General features: G+C 35.5%; 2 protein-coding genes and 2 pseudogenes across 3 annotated transcripts; 2 read left to right on the forward strand and 2 right to left on the reverse strand.

Annotated features, from left to right (window-relative positions):
* Positions 1-1,609: 1,609 nt before the first annotated feature.
* On the reverse strand, positions 1,610-3,804 carry LOC143565108 (DNA replication complex GINS protein PSF3-like). 2 transcript variants are annotated; one of them, XM_077052185.1, is made up of 7 exons: positions 3,755-3,804; positions 2,706-2,823; positions 2,548-2,616; positions 2,364-2,464; positions 2,172-2,264; positions 1,930-2,069; positions 1,610-1,831 (listed from the first exon to the last, which is right to left on the reverse strand). In XM_077052185.1, exons 2-7 carry the CDS (start codon positions 2,748-2,750, stop codon positions 1,719-1,721), a joined length of 561 nt encoding a protein of 186 aa, XP_076908300.1. In that variant the 5' UTR covers positions 2,751-2,823; positions 3,755-3,804; the 3' UTR covers positions 1,610-1,718. The 2 variants fall into 2 exon arrangements, with proteins under 2 accessions (XP_076908300.1, XP_076908301.1); XM_077052186.1 differs by lacking the exon at positions 3,755-3,804 and having other exon boundaries at positions 2,706-3,045.
* Positions 3,805-4,950: 1,146 nt separating this feature from the next.
* LOC143565109 (putative NAD(P)H dehydrogenase (quinone) FQR1-like 2) lies at positions 4,951-7,665 on the reverse strand. The gene is made up of 2 exons (XM_077052187.1): positions 7,100-7,665; positions 4,951-5,285 (listed from the first exon to the last, which is right to left on the reverse strand). The coding sequence occupies exons 1-2, from the start codon at positions 7,600-7,602 to the stop codon at positions 5,057-5,059; spliced, it is 732 nt and encodes a 243-aa protein (XP_076908302.1). The 5' UTR covers positions 7,603-7,665; the 3' UTR covers positions 4,951-5,056.
* Positions 7,666-15,380: 7,715 nt separating this feature from the next.
* LOC143565110 (E3 ubiquitin-protein ligase RHA2A pseudogene) lies at positions 15,381-16,103 on the forward strand (annotated as a pseudogene).
* Positions 16,104-19,658: 3,555 nt separating this feature from the next.
* Positions 19,659-20,950, forward strand: LOC143565121 (F-box/kelch-repeat protein At3g23880-like; annotated as a pseudogene).
* Positions 20,951-22,330: the final 1,380 nt, after the last annotated feature.

Genomic DNA, 22,330 nt, shown 5'->3' on the forward strand with positions numbered 1-22,330 from the left:
GTTTTGAGTGTTGTGATGAACCCATGACACCAAATACCTATTTATACTAGTAGTGGGGTGCTTGGGGGAGCCAAAAAACGGCTATTTTTGACCCCAACGGTCAAAAAACGACCAAAAAAACAATTTCCAACGGCTATATTCGATCCAACGGCTAGAACCGGTTATAAACCGGTTCCGGATGGTTCGGTTCCAGAACCGGTTCCGGTTCGGTTCCGGTTCCTACCCGCCCCCACTCAGAAATGCAAGAACCGGTCACGGATCATCGGGTTGAATCAGATAGGGTCCGGTTCCTACAAAAAACGGGTAGGAACCGGTTCGGGTCCACCGGTTCGGTTCCAGGAACCGGTTTCGTTGAACATCTCTAGGTTCGGGTATGATCGGATATTGGAAAATCGGATATTAGCAATACCCGGGTCAGGTCAGGTCCGGGTCCGGGTATTGCCTCTGAAAACCATACCCTATGTATCGGGTTCGGGTCGGGTATAGAACCGGGTATTCTAAAACCAGGTATTTTAATACCCTATTTCGGGGTATTGAAAAAACCATATTTTCGAGTATAGATTGAAATTTTTAGGGGTTGCACTTTTTAGGGGTATTTTTCGGGTATTTTCAAGTTATTTTCAGGTATAGATCCGGTATTAGAAAAACCCGGTTTCGGGTATTGGTAAAACCCGGTTCTGGGTATGGAACTGGTTTGGGTTTTCGAGTATTACTGGGTACAAATCGGGTCCGGTTCGGGTACGGGTTTTGGTACTAAAATGCATACCCTATTCGTACCCTACGGGTAGGGTAGGGTACGAGTTCGGATATTAAAAACCAATTATAAAAAAAACCAGTTCCGGGTTTTTTTTTCAAATCCGGTTCCAGGTTCAGGGTTTTTATGCACCTCTAACTGAAACAATCTAATCCCAATGAATAACTTTTAATAAACTAATGGTGTGTAGTGGTAAAGGATTTGGGTCAACAAATTGCAATTTATTGGGCTACCACATCACTACACCACTAAAACAAGAACCACTCATTTGCCGGCTAGACGCCACACGGCACAAATCGCCTCATTTTGTAGCGCCTCCACTACACATAGCCTAACGGGCACATTGATCCCAGCGGCTAATTACCTGGAACATACCCTGCGGTATTCAATCAGACGCTATATGAGACTGAGCCACTGAGATTACAGATTTATGCTCCATTGTCACCCCTGATGCTTGTATTATGTTATATGGTTTTGGAGAAACAAGTATCAACTAGTATAATTTTACTATAGATTTATATAAGGTGTTTATTTCAGTTTATAAAACTATATAGAAATAAAATTTTGTGACTTGCAAAATTGGCATGGAACTTAAATACAAGGTGTCGAATTATCGTACGCCTCAAAAATAGGTGGTAATTAACTAGTTTAGTTTTTGCATATATGTTCATTTATGAAATAAACTAGTCAAAATAATAAAGCATGCATAAATGTTAATAGTAAGTAATGGGTATGAGACCTAGTTTATAAAACTATCAGATATGGAATTAAAATGATCAAAACTCGTCCCATAAACGTTTTATTGACACACTAACGATACAAAAGACCAGAGGTCAACCAGCTCATAACATGATAGCTTTCTTACCACACAAACATGACGTATAAGTCTCATATATTCAGATGTAAAGCCGTACACAACACGAGTAGTGGCTAATCAGCAGCACTAGGTTCACCTACTGAGAAATTACTCCCCGTTCGATTTCCTCTTTCTACCAAGAACAGAAGCTTTTTTAAACCTCGGTCCACCCATTCGCCAAGTCTTGAATGCTGCAGTTGATGACTTTGCAGCTTCATACACTTCAAAATAAAAAAAGTGTAAAGATTTCAACTTTCAAGTCATTCATATGAATTATGTTTAGAAATAAGACGCAAAAAACGAGTCATTCAAATCTCACATTTTGTTTCTTCTTGTGTTAATAATGATAAAAACTTAGGGGCCATTGCAGATGCTGATGTATGTGCCTTGATCAAAACCTCCTTATACCTTGTCTGGAAAGCAACCAAGAGTAGAGATCCAATAGTTTTGTCACCGATCCTGATCCGTTTAGCAATAAACAAATCATAAAATTGAAATCTTGCAGCAACGATAATATAAAGAAAAACAAATTTTTAGACAATAGCAAGAGTTGACGCTTACAGTTGCACTATCTTGCATCCTAACTGATAAAAATATGAACATCGAGATCTTAAGTCCACGTGTGCACCATCCGCCCCAATCTCTTCTCGAGTTCTGACATTATAACAAGATACATGATGATGATAATACGAACGGAATTAATATTGTTTTGATTTAAAAAAAACATTAATCAGGAAAATTTGGGCTTATCACTTCTTATTGAAACAGTGAGGAATGCTGACAGATATCGCCTGTCTAAGTTGCAGTTCACTAGCAAGCCAGAATGGTAATTCCACCTTTGACCTCGGTTCTACCTGTTTTAACAATAATGTTAGCATTTAAAAACTGTTATTGTTATTGACATATTAAATTGAAGGCTTTTAAGTATTAAGTTTACCCTGTTGGTGTCACTGGATTCAAACAAACCAACTCCATTTACCGCTTCTAAAAACACCGCTGGAACAGGCTATAAAAAACAAACACCGTTTTAGACTTACGGACTTTTTTCAAAAAGTAAATTGAATACATAATTAAATAAAAGAAAGAAGTTTTAACCTCTTCTTCTGCTAGAATGTCATCAATATCATAATACCGAGACATGATTAAAGCAAGAGTCTATTGTTATAAGACACTGCAACTCACTAACCGAGTAAGTATCAAGAACCAGACCAGACTGCAAATCAAAAGCTTAATTGTTAACTACTCAAATACGCATTTACGTAAGCTAAATGAATTTGCAAACCTAATTTTGTACAACCTAATTGAGTCCACAAATGCACATTTTGAGTCAAAGTTCTATGTGTTCATACGTTAACTCCAAATCTTAATACTTTATCAACAGATCTTGTGCATTCAAGTTTCAGAAACACAATACAAATATGACAGTTTACCAAGGCCGGCTGGTCGACCAACCTTGGCCAGACACCCGATAGGCCCGATTTTTTTTAAAAAAATTATATATATTTTTTTGAAAAAAAATGTATTTTTAATGTTTAAACTTTAAACCCAATTACTCAACTAATTTAAGGCCCAATTTTTTTTTCATCAAAAAAAATTCGCGATTCTTGAAGACGACCCTACAGTTTACAGTGTCTAGGGGTGCAAGCAAGCCGAGCCACTAACGAGCTACTCGATATCATATCATTAAAAAGCTCAAAAATATCCAAGCCTTATCAAGCTTGAGCCGAGCTCAAGCCTCAAATAAAGCTCATTTAGTTATCAAGCCCAAGCCGAGCTCGAGCCATGTACGAGAAGACAGTTTAGGCCTGTCGAGTCTTAACGAGCCTTGTGTATATTTAAGTTTAAACTCTACTGGACTTTTAAGTATTAACTTCGCATTTCACAACCGAGCATAGGCTTGTTGAAGTTTTTTCTCAACATATAATAAAACAATTAAAAATGTATAGAAATTAATTAATTAATTAATAAGTAATATCCGAGCTCGAAAAGAGGCAATATGGGATATATAACAGATCTATGATACTAATTACTGAGACGATTGTATTAGACTAAAACAATATATCATAATGCGGAATAAATGATAAATCGAAACCCTAACCCTAATTAATAATCAATTTGGGCGAACGAGTTCACGAAAACAATACCTTGGCAGAATCACAGTTATTGCCGATTGTGCAGATGTAAGTGAAGTGAAGAAGAGTGTGAGTCGGAATTTGTTGGAAAATAATAATAATAATAATAATAATAATAATAATAATAATAACAAGTGAAAGAGATTTGAGTTTTTGGGGAGGCGCCAAACAACATTTTGTTAAGCGGGAGTTTAAAATAAATTGATTACTACCATGTTTGTGACGGCTGAGCACGCTTCGGTTTGGTTTTTAGGTGAAACCGAAGTCGCTAGTTATTTTAATATACTAACCGATCGGTTTTCGATTTTTTGTTTTAGGTTTTTTGGTTTTGGTTCGGTCATAGTCGGGGTTTTTTTTTTCTCAATTATGTGTAGAAATTGGAAAGTATTTCAAAGAGTGAAAATGCGGATTTTGAGCTTGTAAGAACGTATTAGAATATCACATATATATTGAATTGAAAAAAACAATAGGTGCATGTTAAGTGGAGTTCAAAATTTAACAAAGTTCTTAATAAAAAAACACTAAAAGTCTAGTCCCAATCTTCATTTTTGGTTCGGTTGGGTTTTTTGGTTTTTATAAAATGGGTAACCGCCCAAATTTCGGTTTTTCAAGAATACAAAAAAATAACCGGAGGTTAATCCTTCGGTTAATGCAGTTTCGGTTCGGTTAATTTGGTTTTCTACTCGCCCTCGTTTGTTTAGGAAACCGTAATGTATTATTTACCACTTACTCACTAGGGTGTAAAAGAGTGAAGCCGCTCACGAGCTACTTGATAATCGGCTCGCAAAATTAGCTCGAACATAACCGAGAGCATTACTTTTTTCGCTGTCACAATTACCTAAACAAACCTCATTATAACTTATAGGTGGTATTTGTGAGTTATCATTATTTACCTGACCCGTAAATATATGTTGTCATTGATTATGCAATCCTATCTGAAAAAAATATAAATAAAAAAAATCCGGTTGTCATCTAAGAAACGTTCTGACACTGAAAGAACCGGCTTGGTAAAAAGTATCAACGTTTCGCCATTTTGTAAATGACCACACAAGTTTTGGTGTTCGAGTGTGTTCACAAGTTATCGTATAGATTTCTTATTTTTAAGATAAGTTTTATAAACTGCAAAGAACTAAATTTCTAAAATCATTCTAATGTTTACATGCAACAGCCAACAAGTACCACAAAAACACCACATGTCATGAACAAACTTTTTATAATATTCGCCAAATGTACATCACTTTAAGCAATCAAATGAAGAATGAACACAAGTAATCACAAAACACAAATCAAATTCAAAACAAGAACGGAAAATGGTCAAACCCGAGCCAACTTCTTAACCACACCAGCCATGTACTTGCCTTGGTGTTCAGCAAGTGCTAACTCGGTTTCAGATGGTTCGCGGGTCCCATCACCAGCAAACACACCAGCACCATAAGGTGTACCCCCTCGAATCGAGTCCATTTTAAACATATTAGCACCAAATGTGTACCCGATTGGAACAAATAGCATCCCGTGGTGAGCTAATTGTGTGATTGCTGTCCAACTGCATACACAAACCGGTAAAAATGAAGTAAAACGGTTAGACTAGACATTTAAGTTATTTAAAAATGAAATGAAATTTAAAATGCACGTTTTGAGATATCCTATGTCATACTGGATTATGTACAAAGCGCAGGCATCGAACACGAACTAAGCATCTTCATGTTCGTTCATTTAACTTTAACCAACAAACGATCGAACATGAACAATCAAACGAATAGGGTTTTCTTGTCCGTGTTCGTTTGTTAAGCAAACGAACATGTTCGTGTCATCCGTTAATAGTATAAACGAACGGTTTAAATACGTAAACCAATGAAAATAACTGAACTGATCCATAAAACTTCACTAAATTGTAATGGGTGATATACTAATTTATAACGGGCCAGAAAAATGAATTTGGTATACAAACAAACGTAAACAATTGTTCACGAACAAGGCATGTGCTCATGTTCGTTTATACAACTAAATGAACAAGAAAAATATGTGACTAAATGAACAATAAAATGTGTTCATGTTTGTTGGTTTTTTAAATAAAAGAACATAAACGAACTTCCCGCCAAACGGCACGCTGAACGTTTGGTTCGTTTATAGGCGGCCTATACATAGGTAACATCCTCTCTCCTTTTAGAATAATTGTATATCATATATACATAAACTTCGAGTAAAAGAGAACCAGGCCAAACATGCTGAAACTTAAAAATCACTCATAAATCTATTTTCAATGCATGCAACCTCTTTGGATCGTTTTATTCACGAACTTATATTATTGCTCTAATAATAAAGCTAACTTAATTGTTCAACCCAAACTATTATTGTTTTTAGTACATATATTTTCCGTGTGTGACAATTAGTGCTATTGTCTAATCATCAATTTGAATAAATTCCAACACCCTAAGAGTCAACTGATACCAAAATCATCACCATCATCATACTCAGTATATCCCACCAATAGCAAAGCTATGGTAGGGTCTGAGGAGGGTAAGATGCAGGCAGCCTTACCTCTACCCGTTAGGAATAGAGAGGTTGCTTCCGGTGAGACCATCGGCTCGATAGTAGTTTTGCATTAAGCCTTGGACATAAGACACATAACACTCAACCATCGAGACATCGTCGACTGGTGCATGTACCCTTGCCTTTCGGCTATCAACGGCACCACATGATGCCTGATTAACCTTCCGCCACTTTTAACGTTATTTTCACGAGATTAGTAAAATAACGTCAAAATTAGTGCAATTTCACTTTAGCTCACCCGAGGGCCCACATATATACATTATATGTGCGCACCGCAACCAGGGCGAAAGGCCAACAAACATGCTGAACCTTAAAAATCACCCACAATATATTTTCAATGCATGCAACCTCTTTGGATCATTTTATTCACGGACTTATGTTGTTGCTCTAATAATAAAGCTAACTTAATTGTTCAACCCAAACTATTATTGTTTTAGTACATATGTTTTCTGTGTGTGACAATTAGTGCTATTGTCTAATCATCATGCTAACTAAATACTAAAATCTATCGTATTATCAATTACAATAAAGGCTGTATGTAATGGGCGGCAAAAACGGGCGACAAGTGGCGAATTGAGGCGCGAACACCGCCCCTGGGCGATTTTTGGGGCAAAATGTGTGTGGGGGGAGGGGCGAGGTATTTCTCGCCTGGTGTTGTGTGTGTATTATTATTATATATATGTGTGTGAGATATATATATGTGTATATATATGGGGCTACAACACCATTACCCTAAAAACAAAACCCACCCTTTGCTGACTAACCCATTTTGTAGCTCATCCACTACACCTAGCCTAACAAACTTACGCGGTAGTCTCTTGTCCGCCGCCCTGAGTACCGGTACTAACAAAGAACCCGGCAGGTTTTCCAGCTAGCTTCTGGTCTCTCCACAACTGTCCAGTGGAATCAAAGAACGCCTTCATTTGCGCCGCCATAGATCCATACCTCGTCGGAAAACCAAATAGAAACCCATCCGCCGATTCCAGATCATCAACTGACGACATCTCCACAATCTCATCGTCCTTCGCCGGCGCTCGCATTTGCGCCAACATATCCTCCGGCACACGGACCAGCACCGCCTCCACGCCGTCAACGCCGTCGACGCCTCTCTTCATCCTCCGCGCTAGGGTTTCAACGTGGCCGTACATCGAGTAGAACACAATTAGTATCTTAAGCTTCGTTACTGTCGCAATTGTTTGAGATTCAACGGCAGCATTGGTAGGGGAGCCGATGACGGACACCGGAGCGTTGCCGGAGTCAACCGCCGGCGGCCGTTTCTTGCTAGGGACGCAGCCACCGCCTTTGCCCATCGAAGTCAAAGTAGTCAACGTTAGGGTTTTAGTTTTAGTCTTATGGCACTGGATCTATTATTATTATTAGTATTATTATTATTATTATTATTATTATAACTATTAAGTTTGCATTTGAACTTTGAAGCACGCTTTTGATTATTATGTCATTGTCGCGATCCATTGTTGGTAGAAGGATACATGGTCATACATCTGCTGAGTTGATACGTTACGTCGTCGTTTCCAAGCTACTTTCCTTTTTTAGATAAAAAAAATTGGAGTATTGTACACTAGGTTATTGACACTAGCTAGAACATGTTACAACACAATCCAAATTGATGCATTTTTAAATTGTGCATTTTTCCCTGAACCAAAGTGATACTTTTTTAATGCGTGCCCGTTTTGGCCAAACCAAACTGATACTTCTTTGAAGAGATTGTTTTGACCCAAACCAAACCAACTTAATCCTTTTTAAAAAAGAACCCGTTTTGACAATAACCAAATTAATACTTTTATAAAAAAAAGCATGTTCCATTCCGAACAAACTAATACCTTTTCTAAATGGCCCATTTTGAACGAACTCATTTTGCTTACATTTATTGACTTGAACCCATTCTGATCCAATCACCCAAACCCACCCATAAAGTTCATTCATGAATCCAATTTGGAACAAACTATGTAATGTATATGATAAATGGTACATATTTTACATGCTTTTTGAGAAGATGGAGGCGATAAGAATGTTGTTGAAGAACTGGCACGGAGAGCTGACTATAAAACTGATAAAATAGTTGTAAGCATGCCAAAAATCAGTGTACTTGTGGTAAGTGCTTTGAACTATTTAAACCATTGCAAGCATAATATCTAGGTTCAGCAGAAAGACCAGCGTAACACAAAAAAGCGTTAAAATCATTCAACTGATCTAAAACATGTGAATGAAACTTTTAAGAGAAATCATTATCAAAAGAGCAGATGTTGTGGCATTTTGTTAACTTTCAGCCATGTGAATCAAACTATACAAAAATAAACCACAATAATAAACTACTATATATAAGAAGTATCTTTCTTACCCCAACACACATGATGAATAAAACTTGCATTAGAAGTAGCTTTCATATTTACTAAAGATGATCACAATGGCTTCCATAAAGGGTACAAACCTAAACTCTGTGACAACAATCAAACCACACCAAAACCAATTCAAGAACCATTAAAATCAAAACTAAAAACAAAACCCTCAATAGTTCATTTGGGTTTTCTTCAAATACCTCGATCAACACATGAATCTTTACAAGCCAGACACTCCGACCCAATCTAACACGAACTGAATCAAAAACAACAAAAAACATACATAAATTCACAATCGCAAAACTATCAATTTAATAAATAAAAATAAAGGATCATACCATGTAATTTTAAAAAAGTTTGACTTGATTGATTTATCAAAAAATATAAAAAATACATTCGTCACGCGTAAATTATTAAATATTTCAGCTGCGTATAAGTTGGACATTATGTCAAGAATAGTTTGATAATTTGCAGCTTCCACTTTGTTAATAATAAGTCTTTTTTCTGCATAATGAAACGAAGTTCTTTAAAAATTAAATAACACTAATTCTGATATTGGTTTGCAAAGATTGATTTGATTTGAAAGTATAGACTAAAAAACTGATAAACAATCCAAATAATGTAATCAATCAATTGAAAAATCACATTACATACCTTTATACAACCAAAATCATTTAACATACCATGCAGAAGAGATCGATTGAATGATTGATTATTGCATAATTGAAGCACAAAATATACTGCTGCTCTACGTCAGATGTGAATTTAAATTTGAACAATAATTTGATTTGAAGTATAACATTGGATTATAATGGATTATTAAATTTAATTAAATAAATTTAGGAGCTGCCATGTGACACTTTGAAGGCTCCTTTTCATTACAAAAAAGTTGTTTGAGAATCCACTATTTTATTAGATAAGTAGACTTGTCTATAGATCCATGTGACACACGAGTTAGAAAAAAAAATTTAAAAACATATTAATAACTATGATCTCATAAATGTTGGCTCTTTTTTAAAGTTCAGAGATAATTAACATATTGCTTTTCTTCTACTGGTCTACTTCACATGACTTTTACTTGAACTCTTGGAGCATGGTGTCATTGAATCCATGAACATTATATCATAGCATATATCAATGTGAGATTAACGTTTTAGCTCTTCTTGATGCACCAAGCCACCAATCACCATAATGGTTCCTCTCTCCGTGTAGTATGTCAAGACTCTCTTATTTAAGAATGCTCCCAACTATGCATTATTTAAATGCATGTGGACACAATACTTTCATCTTTTTTATTTTTACAAGACGACTTCAGCTGAGAGGATCAGAGGATGGTGATCGTCCACGTTGTCACTATGTGGTTCGACTGTATTTATGGTGGATGCCTGAGCATCAGAGACAACCAAAGATTAGGTAAATGAATTATGGGTCGTATGAAGTTGGATTGCTAAGATTTGTGGAGTGTCAATACATCCCAAAAATTGAAAATGGTTGATATCTATTTTGAGCATAAGATGTTTGGAAACAAGATTGAGTTTAGGGTTAATTTCTCATCAAAAATGCCTTCGCTTATCGTCTTATTGAAACACAATAAACGTTAACATCTTGCGTCGTGGATAGTTAAACTTTTGTTCACATTTTAAAATGTAATGATCATTTATTTGACACTTTGCACTTAAGATATTTTTTATTTAAGATATTTTCTAACATTAGTGATGTAACACATACTATGTATATAATAATTTATATAGTGAATTACTATATATTATAAAGTATAAGTCTATAACATATATGAAATAAAACAAGCATAGTTTAAAAAGTTGATTTACATAAACAAAACAAGAATCAAAATCAATAATGAAAATATCTTGATTAGTGAATTGGGTAATTTGATATCACACATTTGATAGTCAATATTAAGTGCGCATCGTTATCATAATACATTATTCATATGGATCAATCAGTCTTAATCTTAAGATCATATTTTTTTTTAAATAATGAATTAAAAATACACCTGCCGACTTCTTTTGCAAAATGGTCATCCCGTGGAAAAAACAATGAAATTTAATTGTGTATATTTGACTTCAATTTTAAGTATCAACAAATTTCTCATCGAACTTACCAAACCAAAACACTCGTGTGGTCCATTCGCTTACTAATTAATGGACCGGGCACGAGTGAACCGGTCGATTTTGAACAAATCAACGAAATCCATCGATCTTACCTCCTCGCTCCATCAATCTTGTACTTCTTAAGACTGGATTTGTTGTTATTGTTACAAGTTAGAACCAGGGTCGGCTTAACAAATGTGGAGGCCTTAATCCAAACAAGATTTTGTGGTTTTTTAATGACAATTATTAAGGAAAAAAATTAACTATTACTAGTTTTCAACTCATGACCTATATTAATTTTGTAACAAACAAGCCTACCACCACACCCATTATAATATATCTATATATAATATTTTTTGGACTTGAGAACCTTAATTAAATGTGGGCCTAAAGCCCTAACTTGTTTTCATTTGTCCACGAGCCGGCCCTAGTTAGAACTTGTGAACTGTTAGAATCACAATTCAACTTGATATGTTTTGGTGTTTTTTTTAAGATCCTTATTAGTTATCAAAATACTAGACATGAAAATTTCGAATCAAATCTAAATTCCATTAAAAAATCAGCATCCAATATAAACGAATACAACTATGAATAAATAAATTATTGATGTTTAATAATTGTTTCAAGTTGTGTGTAATTAGGAGAGAATCAAGGGAAAATCTCTTTATTTGTCCACCGTCCAAAACCATCGGTTTCACTGATTTATTAATTAGATAATCAACTATGACAGTGTCCAAGATTCTTGTGAAGTACTATTTATTTTTGGTTGTTTCTCTAGGAACCGAAAAATCGAATGAACTATCATTATTTTAGTTTATAAAATTTAATCTTTTATATCATTTATGTCATCTTATGATGATGCGCTGAGCCATTAATATGTCTGATCAATTTACCTTTTAATCAGTTAACATGTTTCTAAAATTTACTTATTAGCATACTAGATGAACTATTGAAAAATGTATTTTAAGTAAACCGAGCGTGGTTTACTTATGACCAAACAACTATTACACTAAAAAATGAGTAAGTGGGATGTGATTGTTCAACAAGTCGTCATGGTACTTAAATAGGTCGAATGGTAAAACAAATAAAAATCACTTGTTTAAACCAATTTTACTTCCAACTTTTACCGGTTTTATTTGACCCGTTCAAAACCGACGTGTTTATGTGTGACTAGTCTATCCAAATCGAAGAAATGTACACCGACCAAAGTCTAGTGGAATTGTGGAAACATCAAAACAAGATCTACATATGTGGAACCCTATTTTGGTATTTATTAAGTGAAGAAAGTAGGGAGTAGTAGTTAATATATTATTAACTACTAATTAAATTAACACGACTTGACCATTATGTTTTGTGATATTCGTCTGCCTACCTGAAGAAACACTAATCGACCCCGGGCAGATTACGGATAATCTGGGGGTTAAATAGATGTTTCCAACGAGGGGTTAGACCCAGCAAAGATGGTTCTTCTGATAACCTGCAAAACAGACACCGTGAGCTCGTCACTGAGAAAAGGGGGTACCTCCTTGTGACTACCCTCCGGCGTGAGAATCAGACTAGATTGCTCTTGAATATGTGTATATTAAGAGATTGCTAGAGCAGATATCAGGTATAAGATGTAAGATACAAGATAAGATGAGATGATCATACCATTTGGGGTATTTATAGCCGAAGGTAGGTTTCCAAGAAGGTATAGCCGGCTGAATAGTATTCATGTTCTACCAACTGTGGCCTACGCACGTGCCATGCTGGTAGTTGGTGGGTAGGCAGCGGCTGACAGTGACCAGGCCTGCTGTGTACTATTCCTTTTCCACCAACTGCCGGCTATGCACGTGGTATGACAGGAGTTGGTGAGTAGGCAGCGGCTAATAGTGACATACAGTACAAGAGCATGCTGCTCGCCATACTGTTGTCAATGAGCTGTCGTATCTCTGGTCAGATCTTTTGCCCATACCTCGTCAGGTACAGTACAAAAGATCCTCCAGTATCGTACGGACTGGCTTATTTGGGCGGGAGTATTCCCCCTCCCGCCTTTGTGCGGGATTGTTCCCGGCTTTGCTCATTCCTTCAGGTGACTACTGAATTATTGAGAGCTAAGTGCCTTGTGCGTGTAGCCTTGCTGCGCGGGTGTCCTTCCCTGATGGCTTGTATCCGCAGCTGCAGGAACAGGCGGAGTACTTCACCATTGGGAGGCATTTCCTGCGGGAACAGTTTGCGTACTGCGCGTAAGGACGTCACGTCTCTGAGCATGGTGGGTCATGCGGATCCAGTTGGTTTCTGCGCAGACGTCTCTCTTCAAGGTGAGTCCTGCGGGTCCAACTGGGCTCTGCTGGGACCTACCTCTTCACTACCTATAATTCTATCGTAAGATACAACATGAACCTTTCATTTTTATATTTTATATTAAATGCATGAACCAGCCACAAAAACCAAAAGCTTTTGTATATTGTTTATTATTTTCCAAGACATGTAAAAATGTATAAGCCAAATTCAATGGTACCCGGGTATGCAATGGGTACTCGTTTTATTTAAAGGTTAATGGTTTAAATCCTGTAATAAGCAGGTTAGATAAATTTAAGAATAGTTTGCTTGTGTGTTAATGGTTACATTTATTGACTAGAAAGCCCAAATATTATGCTTGTGTAAATAGTTTATGTATTAGTGTGTTACATACATATACATAATACATGTATGTATGATTGGTTTTAAAATGGTAATACGATACTAAATGTTAACAAAAACATACTGAATGATGAGTTTTGTATTTGAATATACACTTGCTACTCTAGTATTATTCAATGATCTCAAAGGTTGCAACGGCAATGTAAGAGATACCCATCCGCATATGTGTTTTTATAGATTAAATTTGATATTAAGAACCTAAATTATATCTTATTGGTTGATAATAGTACTAGTTATCAATTTAACCAATGGTAATCTCACCAACATAAATTCACACTCGACTTTCAGTTGATTTCACTTACAAGACATCTATTTTTCTTCATTTCACATATACTCATCCAAGAAAACGAAATCAACTTAAATGAAGTACACATCGGTCCATCTATCTATCATCGGCCACAACTTGGACACCACCTCATAATCAACAAAAATATGACTAGTAGATTCAACATAATTAACAAAATTAAATCAAAAATCAACTCCTTTATCAACCAGACTTAATCTCGTAGTTATGCCATTAGAATAGTTCTTTAAGCCAAAATGTTTTCTAGGGAGAAATAAGTTTTTCTCGTAGCAAACAACCCACCTGATCATTATCGATGTGTTTTCGAGCAACACTAACCGTCAAATCTTCTCCATCCAAATTGTGTATCCATTTATCTTAAAGCATTCTCTTCAAATCTTTCCTCACAAACATGACCACTCTTTAGCATTAACCCCACTTCTATCATAAATAGTACAAGCTAATAAATGTGATATTTTGCTAGCTATATCTTAGTTGTGACAAAAACCTACATTTGTTTTTATTTATTCTTCATTTAATTCCCTGACTAATTCCCTATCTGGATTCAGATATTATAATGACACAAAATGTTGAATTTTGACATGGATACAAAAGATAAGGACCCCTAACACATTCATCCCTAACACATTTTGACATGGATCCAGATATTATGATGACCAAGAAGCTTGTATGCCCACAAAAGATAAGGACCCCTAACACATTCATCCCAACTTGGGTTAATTGACCACTTCTTAACCACATATTGTCTTACCCCAAGCATCTATTATAAAAGTCTTAGCTAAACAATAATTCTTTTTTTCTTTTGTTTGAAATTTGTATCTTTGGTAGTGTATTTGCATCACTATGTGTAACGGTTTACATATAAAAAGTATAAAACATGACACTATCATATAGACAGGGACTCTTAACTAACTTTTCCCTTGCGTAATGGCTGCTTAAAAAACATTTTTTTAAAATATTTTACTTTATGTAAAAATAAGAAAGAAACATGATTATTAATTCAAGAAAAAAAGTAACCCCACACCTCAAACCATCACACCCATCAGCACGGCGCCTTGGCGCCTCCTTCCTCACCATGTGTAATGGTGTTTAACGCCCAAAATATATGTCTTGGAGTAGACCATGAGCTCAATACATCCAGTTTTCAAACAAAGAGAAATGTGTTGAAAACTTATTAACTTGGTTATGTACCAATTAAAATTTTTCTTTAGTAAGAAGTTCAACATTTTATTAAAAAGTTTCACATCACAAGAAGTAATAAAAACTCAGTTTTCATATATAAAACAAACTTAGGGGAAACTAACCAAATACCTCATCCGTCCTACTAAAAATGTCCATAATTCTTTTATTAGTTGTCTTGATACAAATGTCAACTTTCAAAATTTATTACCCAATTTTCAAGTTTACCATTAAACACACATAACAAACATTGATAAACAATATTGATGAACCCAATTTTCAAGACATTATTGTCATTTGATAAGCTAAAACAATAATAATTCAATCTATTTTAAACTTTTTATTTCTCAAATTATTACACTTTTATTGAGACGGCGGAATTATAAGTATTACTATTAAGGAAATAGATAGATTATATTAATAAGTTAGGCCAAAATAATAATAAACAAAAAAAATGGAATGTGACACTCACATGTATGTGGCCCCCACAACTGAAAGCGAAGACCCTCCCACTCGTTAGGTTTATTTTCAACCTTTCTATTCAAACAACGAGTCCTGTATAATATAACCATCGCACACTTCCTATTATTACTATTATCATAACCAAACTTAATTCATACACCTCTCTTTATTAGAAATCATACACCCTCAAAACTCATTCATGGGGTTACAAAATCACCTCACCGATGTTTCATCCGACTCTCTCCCCATTTTCCTACTCGCAACCATCGCCAAAGGCGTATATTATCTTCGCTCACTGGCGTTCACCTTCCTCCCCACGTTACACATCTCCAGTAATTCCCGATCCGATGAGGTTGATCATGATGTCATCGGGTCAGGTTTAGCTGGACTTATTCTCCTAGCTGATCAGCTAAATCTGAACCGTGTGTTTTCATACAGGTACAGTATGATCACACACGGTCCAGATACAATGAGTACTTCTGGATGTATAGTGTGTTTGAATAGTTTTGTTGATGGTGAACACGTGAGAAAGTTGGCACGTCACCATGTGTTTCATAAGGAGTGCTTTGATGGATGGCTTGATCAGTTAAAGTTTAAATGTCCTTTGTGTAGGTCGTCTTTGGTGTCCGATGAGCGCGTGGCGATTACTTGTCGTCGAGTGACGGATGATGTCGTGAATTGGTTCTTTTTGAGATGAAGATGTTAACGGTATATATATGTACATGTATACATATTTTTATTATAAGGTTAAAGAAGTAGACTTTTACAACGGAAATAGTTAATTCTAGAGGAGTAATTATAAAGATGTAGTTAGTTACATGTACTTGAGGCTTTAGAAAATATATTTGTTGCTCTGGATTTGAATGTTTTGACTATCAAAATTTTATGAGGGCGATCGAGATTTTTATTGTATAATAATAATACAATAAATTTTTATGGAGGGCAAGTGCCTCTATTGTGAGTTTGACCCTATTTCGGCTCTGAAAAAGCTTTGTCATGAATTTAGTGATGAATTTAGAAGAAAGTTTATGGTAACATTGATTAAAATAAACTAGCTTTTTCTTTATTGTTTTATACGTTTAATCCATGTTACCGTAAACTTTATTGTTTCCCAGGGTTTTATTCCACCATCATGTATGATGTATGATATGGTTTTTACTATATAAAGGATGTACGATTGTAGTTTTATTAATTATTATAGGTTTAGTTTTAAATATTAGTCACGATTTAGTTTTATTTTATTTGTGAATAAAATAAACTAGTTTTTTTTTATTGTTTTATTTGTTTGATCACTGATTTCCTAATTATTAATTACACGTTGAACATAAAAGTCACACAACTTTCCACGACGACGAGAACGAATCATCATCATTATACACAACAAATCTCACTAATATCAAAATTATGAAGTGATTAAAATGTAGACAGCTTTACATTTACTTTATAGGAATAGAGATGTTTGTTTTGGGACCACTGACCCGATAACAGTTTTACATCAAGCCTTAGACATAAGACGCATAACACTCAACTAATGGGACAATGGGCGATTGGTGCATGTACCCATTGTCTTTCGGCTATCAAGGCCACCACATGATGCATGATTAACATTCCGTCACTTTAAACATTATTTTCACGAAATTTGTAAAATAACATCAAAATTAGTGCAATTTCACTTTTACCCCTTAAAGACCCACACATATATACAATATATACGCAGGGGCCAACAACAAGTACAAAATGAAAAAAACAACACGACGTCGTGTAGGCCTTATCGTGGTACACTACATGATACCATGAAGTCATGAAGCATTTCAGGGCCGGCCCATAGGGGTGGTCGACGACCACATGCCCGACACCCTGTTAGGCCCGATTTTTTTTAAAAAAATATATTTATATTTATTAAAAACAATATGTATATTTAATATTTAAACTTAATTACATAATCACTAACTTGGTCTAGGGGCAAAGGGGTATTGCTCTTAACCAAAAGGTTATGGGTTCAAGTCTCATTTGAGACATGTTTAATTCTATTTTTATACAAAAAAATTTTACACAACCCAAATTATAACCAACTAAACCCATATAAAAATTTAATTGTTTAAACCAACAAAAATACTCCATTTTAATTAAGGCCTAAAAAAAATTTTTGCCTTTGGCCCAAAATTTTTTTTGCTTTCTCGGAGCTGGTCCTAAAGCATTTGAATATGATCCGATCCCAAAATTTTCAAACACAACACCGAACATGCATTTTAAGTAAATTGTTTTTTTTGTTTTAATTTAGTTACGAATAATAGCATTTACAAACCAGTGATAACTCTTATTAATAAAAGGAGCGGATACTGGTTCTATTGTCATTGGCTAAGCGAAGTATCCCGTTGTGTGTCCAATTTTTGTAAAGAGGTTGAGTTGGTGCGTCATGTCAATTTGCACAATCAATTTGGAGTGTCACTACTACATGGTGTAAGGTACCCCAATATATCCTTTTTTGACTAGAGATTTGTTGAAGTTGCATAAGTTGTCATCGTTATCTCCCTGGAAAGCAAATGCATTTCATGCGGTGTGTCTCACAACAATTTGGTGTTTACGGAGCACAAGATATTCCTTGGTATTGCAAGGAAGCTGGTTAATATTAATAATGTGATTGGTGAGATCAAAACGTTAAGTTTTTTGTGGGTGAGTAATAGTAAGTAGATCAAAGAATTTGGGCTTAATGTGGGAGAGTTGGAGGGGCTTCAATTTCAGTGCGGAAGGATGGTAATGTTTGGGAGTTGGGTGTTTATATTGTCGCTAGTGTCTTGCTTGTATCAATTTGGTTTATGTAATGAAATTATTTCGTTTGTTGTAGGGATGACAAAAAAGCCCAAACCCGACAGGTTTACACGAAACCCGAAACAAATGGGACGGGCATACCCGAAACCCGATGGGTATGAGCCGGGTATGGGATTAGATGATACCCGGCCCGATTACTCGAAAGCGCCTACCCGTTTACCGGAACCTTATAGCAAAAAAAAACTGTGTATTTTGTAGATTGTGAAGCATATATATGAAAAAAAATATAAAAATTATAACGATATTATTTATTTATTGTAACGCTTATATATATATTATATAGTGTAATATATTTTAATTTGTAATAGTTGTATGAATAAAAGTTATAAAAGAATTATAATAATATAAAAATGTATTTAAAAATCCCAACGAATATACCCGATACCTGACGAGTAATGGACCGGCTATAGGACACGATTTTAAAAACTGGTACTAGTATGGGATTACCAATACCCGACCCGTTGCCATCCCTAGTTTGTCGTTAAAGAAAATAAAATATATTAGAGTAAAGTGCCATTTTCGTCCTTGTGGTTTGACAAATAATGTGAAATTAGTCCAAAAAGTTTATTTTTTGCATACGGGCCCTCCACGTTTCGCAGTTATTGCCAATTGCATCCAAATCACTAACCTCGTTAAATTTAATCGTTAAGTTAGGGGTAGACATGTCTTTTCACCATTTCTTTATTATAATACTTATTTCAGTGAACTGCGGTTTTCGTCCATCTGGTTTGTCCAAATATGCAGTTTTAGTCCAGTAGTTTCAAATATGCAATTTTCTTCCCTATGGTTTCATTTCACTTGCAGTTAAACCCGAATTCCATAATCTCGTTAAGTATGGTCGTTAAACCCATCAGTGTGCCCTTCACGTGAGGGTCGGTTTTGTTCCTTTTTTCCCCTTTTTCTCCAAATACACCCCAACGTCTCACATGAAGGGGCTTGCGAATTAGGAATGAGGTTTATTTAGGGAGAAAAACGACAAAACTGATCGTCACGTGAGGGGCACACAAATGGGTTAACGACCAAACTTAACGAGGTTAATAAATTTTGGTTTAATTGCAAGTTAAATGAAACTACAAGTACGAAAATTGCAAACTTGAAACTATTGGACTAAAACCGCAGATTTGGACCAACTACAAGGACGAAAACCGCAGTTCACAAATATAAGTATTATAATAAAGAATAAAGAATAAAGAAAGAGTGAAAAAACATGTCTACCCCTGACTTAACGATTAAATTTAACGGGGTTAGTGATTTGGATGTAATTGGCAAAAACTAAGAAACGTGGAGGATTCATATGCAGAAAATAAATTTTTTGAACTAAAATCGCATTATTTACCAAACCACAAGAACGAAAATGACACTTTACTCAATATAATAATATAAAGTAGCCCAATAACACGGCCCATAGTATCATATAAACAACAAACAAATTTAGATACCTATATATATGGTGTCGTTTAACCAACTATGCAGAAAATGTTCCTTGTACAAAAACCCTAGGAAGCACAGCACTAATCAAAATCAAAATGTCAGACAACTTGCCTTTGGAAGTCCATGAAGAAATCATGAAAAGGCTTCCTATGAAACCATTAATTCAGTTCCGATCTGTCTCCAAAGCATGGAAGTCTCTTATCGATAGCTCTCATTTTACTGCTCATTATAGCTCCCCACACACCCATCTACTCGTGGCTAGTTATTGCTATACGGAAGACCCAACATATGTCTCACTAGTTGATGACGGTGACTTCTCCTTCCATAGAGTTTCCATTATTCATCCCCCATTGGTTATCATGCCCAAGTGTTACAACATAATCGGCAGCTCTCATGGCTTGGTGTGTTTTTACGGGTATCGTGACACTTGCAATGGTTTTGGTGTAGCGGACACGGCTATTCTTTGGAATATTTCTATTAGAAAAGCTGTTGCTATTGCTGTGCCTAATGTGCCCGATCCCGATAAAAGGATATATTATATTCATTTAGGTTTTGGGGTTTGTCCTCAGACTGTAGACCCTAAGATTGTCATGGTTACACAAATTGCTACGTGGAACCGTACGGAAAGTATAAGTTGCATCCCTTGGCAAGTTGAGGTTTTCACGTTAAGCACAGGAGTTTGGAGAAGTCCATGTGGCAATCTCCCTCGTGAATCAATTATGTTTGGTTCTGGGCACGGTATAGATGGGGTTTTTTACTGACTTGCTACTGATAGGAGTACTATGAACGATAGATTTTGGTATAATTATAATTTGATTGTTTCATTTGATATGGTGAGTGAAGAATTTAGAGAAATAAATTTTCCGAATAGTTTAGTTCACAAGTCTTGGGATAATTTGTGGTTCTCTAGTCTAAGGAAGTCCCTTGTTTTGTTGGAACATAATGATGAAATGACTAATGTTGTTGCATGGATGATGGATGGTGGTGTATCAAATTCGTTTACAAAGCTATACACTATTCACGCGTATGGGAATTTAGGAAGAGCGGTGAACCTATAGCTCAAATCATGGAAGATTATCCTATTGATCCAAATCGGATTTATAAATCATCGTCGCTTTTTGTTTATGAACCCAATTCAAAGCGCTTTAGTGAACTTGGGATTAGTGCAATAGGTGCACACGATTTATTTTCTGTGCATTTCTACATGGAAACACTACTTCTGCTTGATCAACCAGAATTTGCGGTTTTTGACAAAGGTGAACGCTACATTGCAAAGGGAAGACCTAAGACAGAAGGCTTTTGAACCATACAAGCAAGGTATACGCTCTTTAACACGAGCCAGGGTGTCTCTCTTTTCCAGTTTTTAAACCTTATTGAAAAATTTATATAATATCATGGATTTAGCTACCCACTATTTGGTGTTTTCGGTTATGTTCTGGTATCAAGATTTATTTATTTATTTATCTTTTTTGTGATATGATGCAATTATGATCCGTCTTGTGTTGAAGATAAGGTTTAGCAAAATGATCTTTGTTCATGGGAGTACATGATATTATTATTATTATCATTCCTGATATGTTTACTCTATTAATACTATAATAGTTCACTGTTTCTTTTATGCAGTCTTGGAAGCAGTATTATTATTATTTTTGTTAACAAAAAATAACGTTAAAAGTGGCGGAAGGTTAATCAGGCATCATGTGGTGACGTTGATAGCCGAAAGACAAGAGTACTTGAACCAATCGGCGGTGTCCCGATGGTTGAGTGTTATGTGCTTTATGTCCAAGGCTTGATGCAAAACTACTATAGAGCCGGGGGTCTCACCGGAAGCAGTCTCTCTATTCCTAAAGGGTGGAGGTAAGGTTGTCTAATCTTACCCCTCCTCAGACCCTACCATAGCTTTTCTATTAGTGGGATATACTGAGTACGATGATGATGACCAAAGCACAATTAGATACATCTATGTTGTTTGAATAACCTGGACCTTTACAAAATTAATGTGAGGATAATTTTCATGAAAATCTATATAGTATAGATTGTTGCCCAAGAATGCCTTGACTAATCGTTATGCTGCTACGAGTATACCTGCCTCGATGGTTTAAATTTGGACATTTTTTAATATTGTCATGGTCTCATGGGTTGTTTTTGGTTACAGTTTTCTTAGGCTGCTGCCATATTAATTTCTTTTAAAGCTACTTTTGAATCTTGTTTGACTTGATCATATCAGTTTGCTGCTGCTGGATGTTTTGTTTTGGTACTCATGAATTTTGATGATGTTATATTGATTTTTGTAACACTTTTCAGAAATTTGATAGTTTATATCACAATTTTTTATTATTTTTTTTTGTCATTTCATATTTTGTGACCCCAACGAAGTTGAACTTTTTTTTAAATTAGCTCGTTTTGACCTGATCTTGGTATGACATGTTACCGGTCCGACCTGCCAGTCTTGCTAGGCATAGCTATGAGTCTTAATTTAAGAGTTTTTTTTTTCTTTTTTCCCTTACATATGTAAAACAAGTATAATTTGTTCTTTTTAGCAAATTGTTTGTTGCTATTGGTATTCATGATCACCTGCTGGCCATCATGACTTATACCAACCCTCTCGGATAATGAACCGTGATTCGTAGGAGTGTACATGAGCCGAGTAACTCGTGAGCTAATGGTTTAAGTAAAATGAATA

This window comes from Bidens hawaiensis, unplaced genomic scaffold (assembly GCF_021521415.1).
Source record: "Bidens hawaiensis isolate Kalapana, Puna unplaced genomic scaffold, B.hawaiensis_p1.1 tig00022287_1, whole genome shotgun sequence".
Lineage (NCBI taxonomy): Eukaryota > Viridiplantae > Streptophyta > Magnoliopsida > Asterales > Asteraceae > Bidens > Bidens hawaiensis.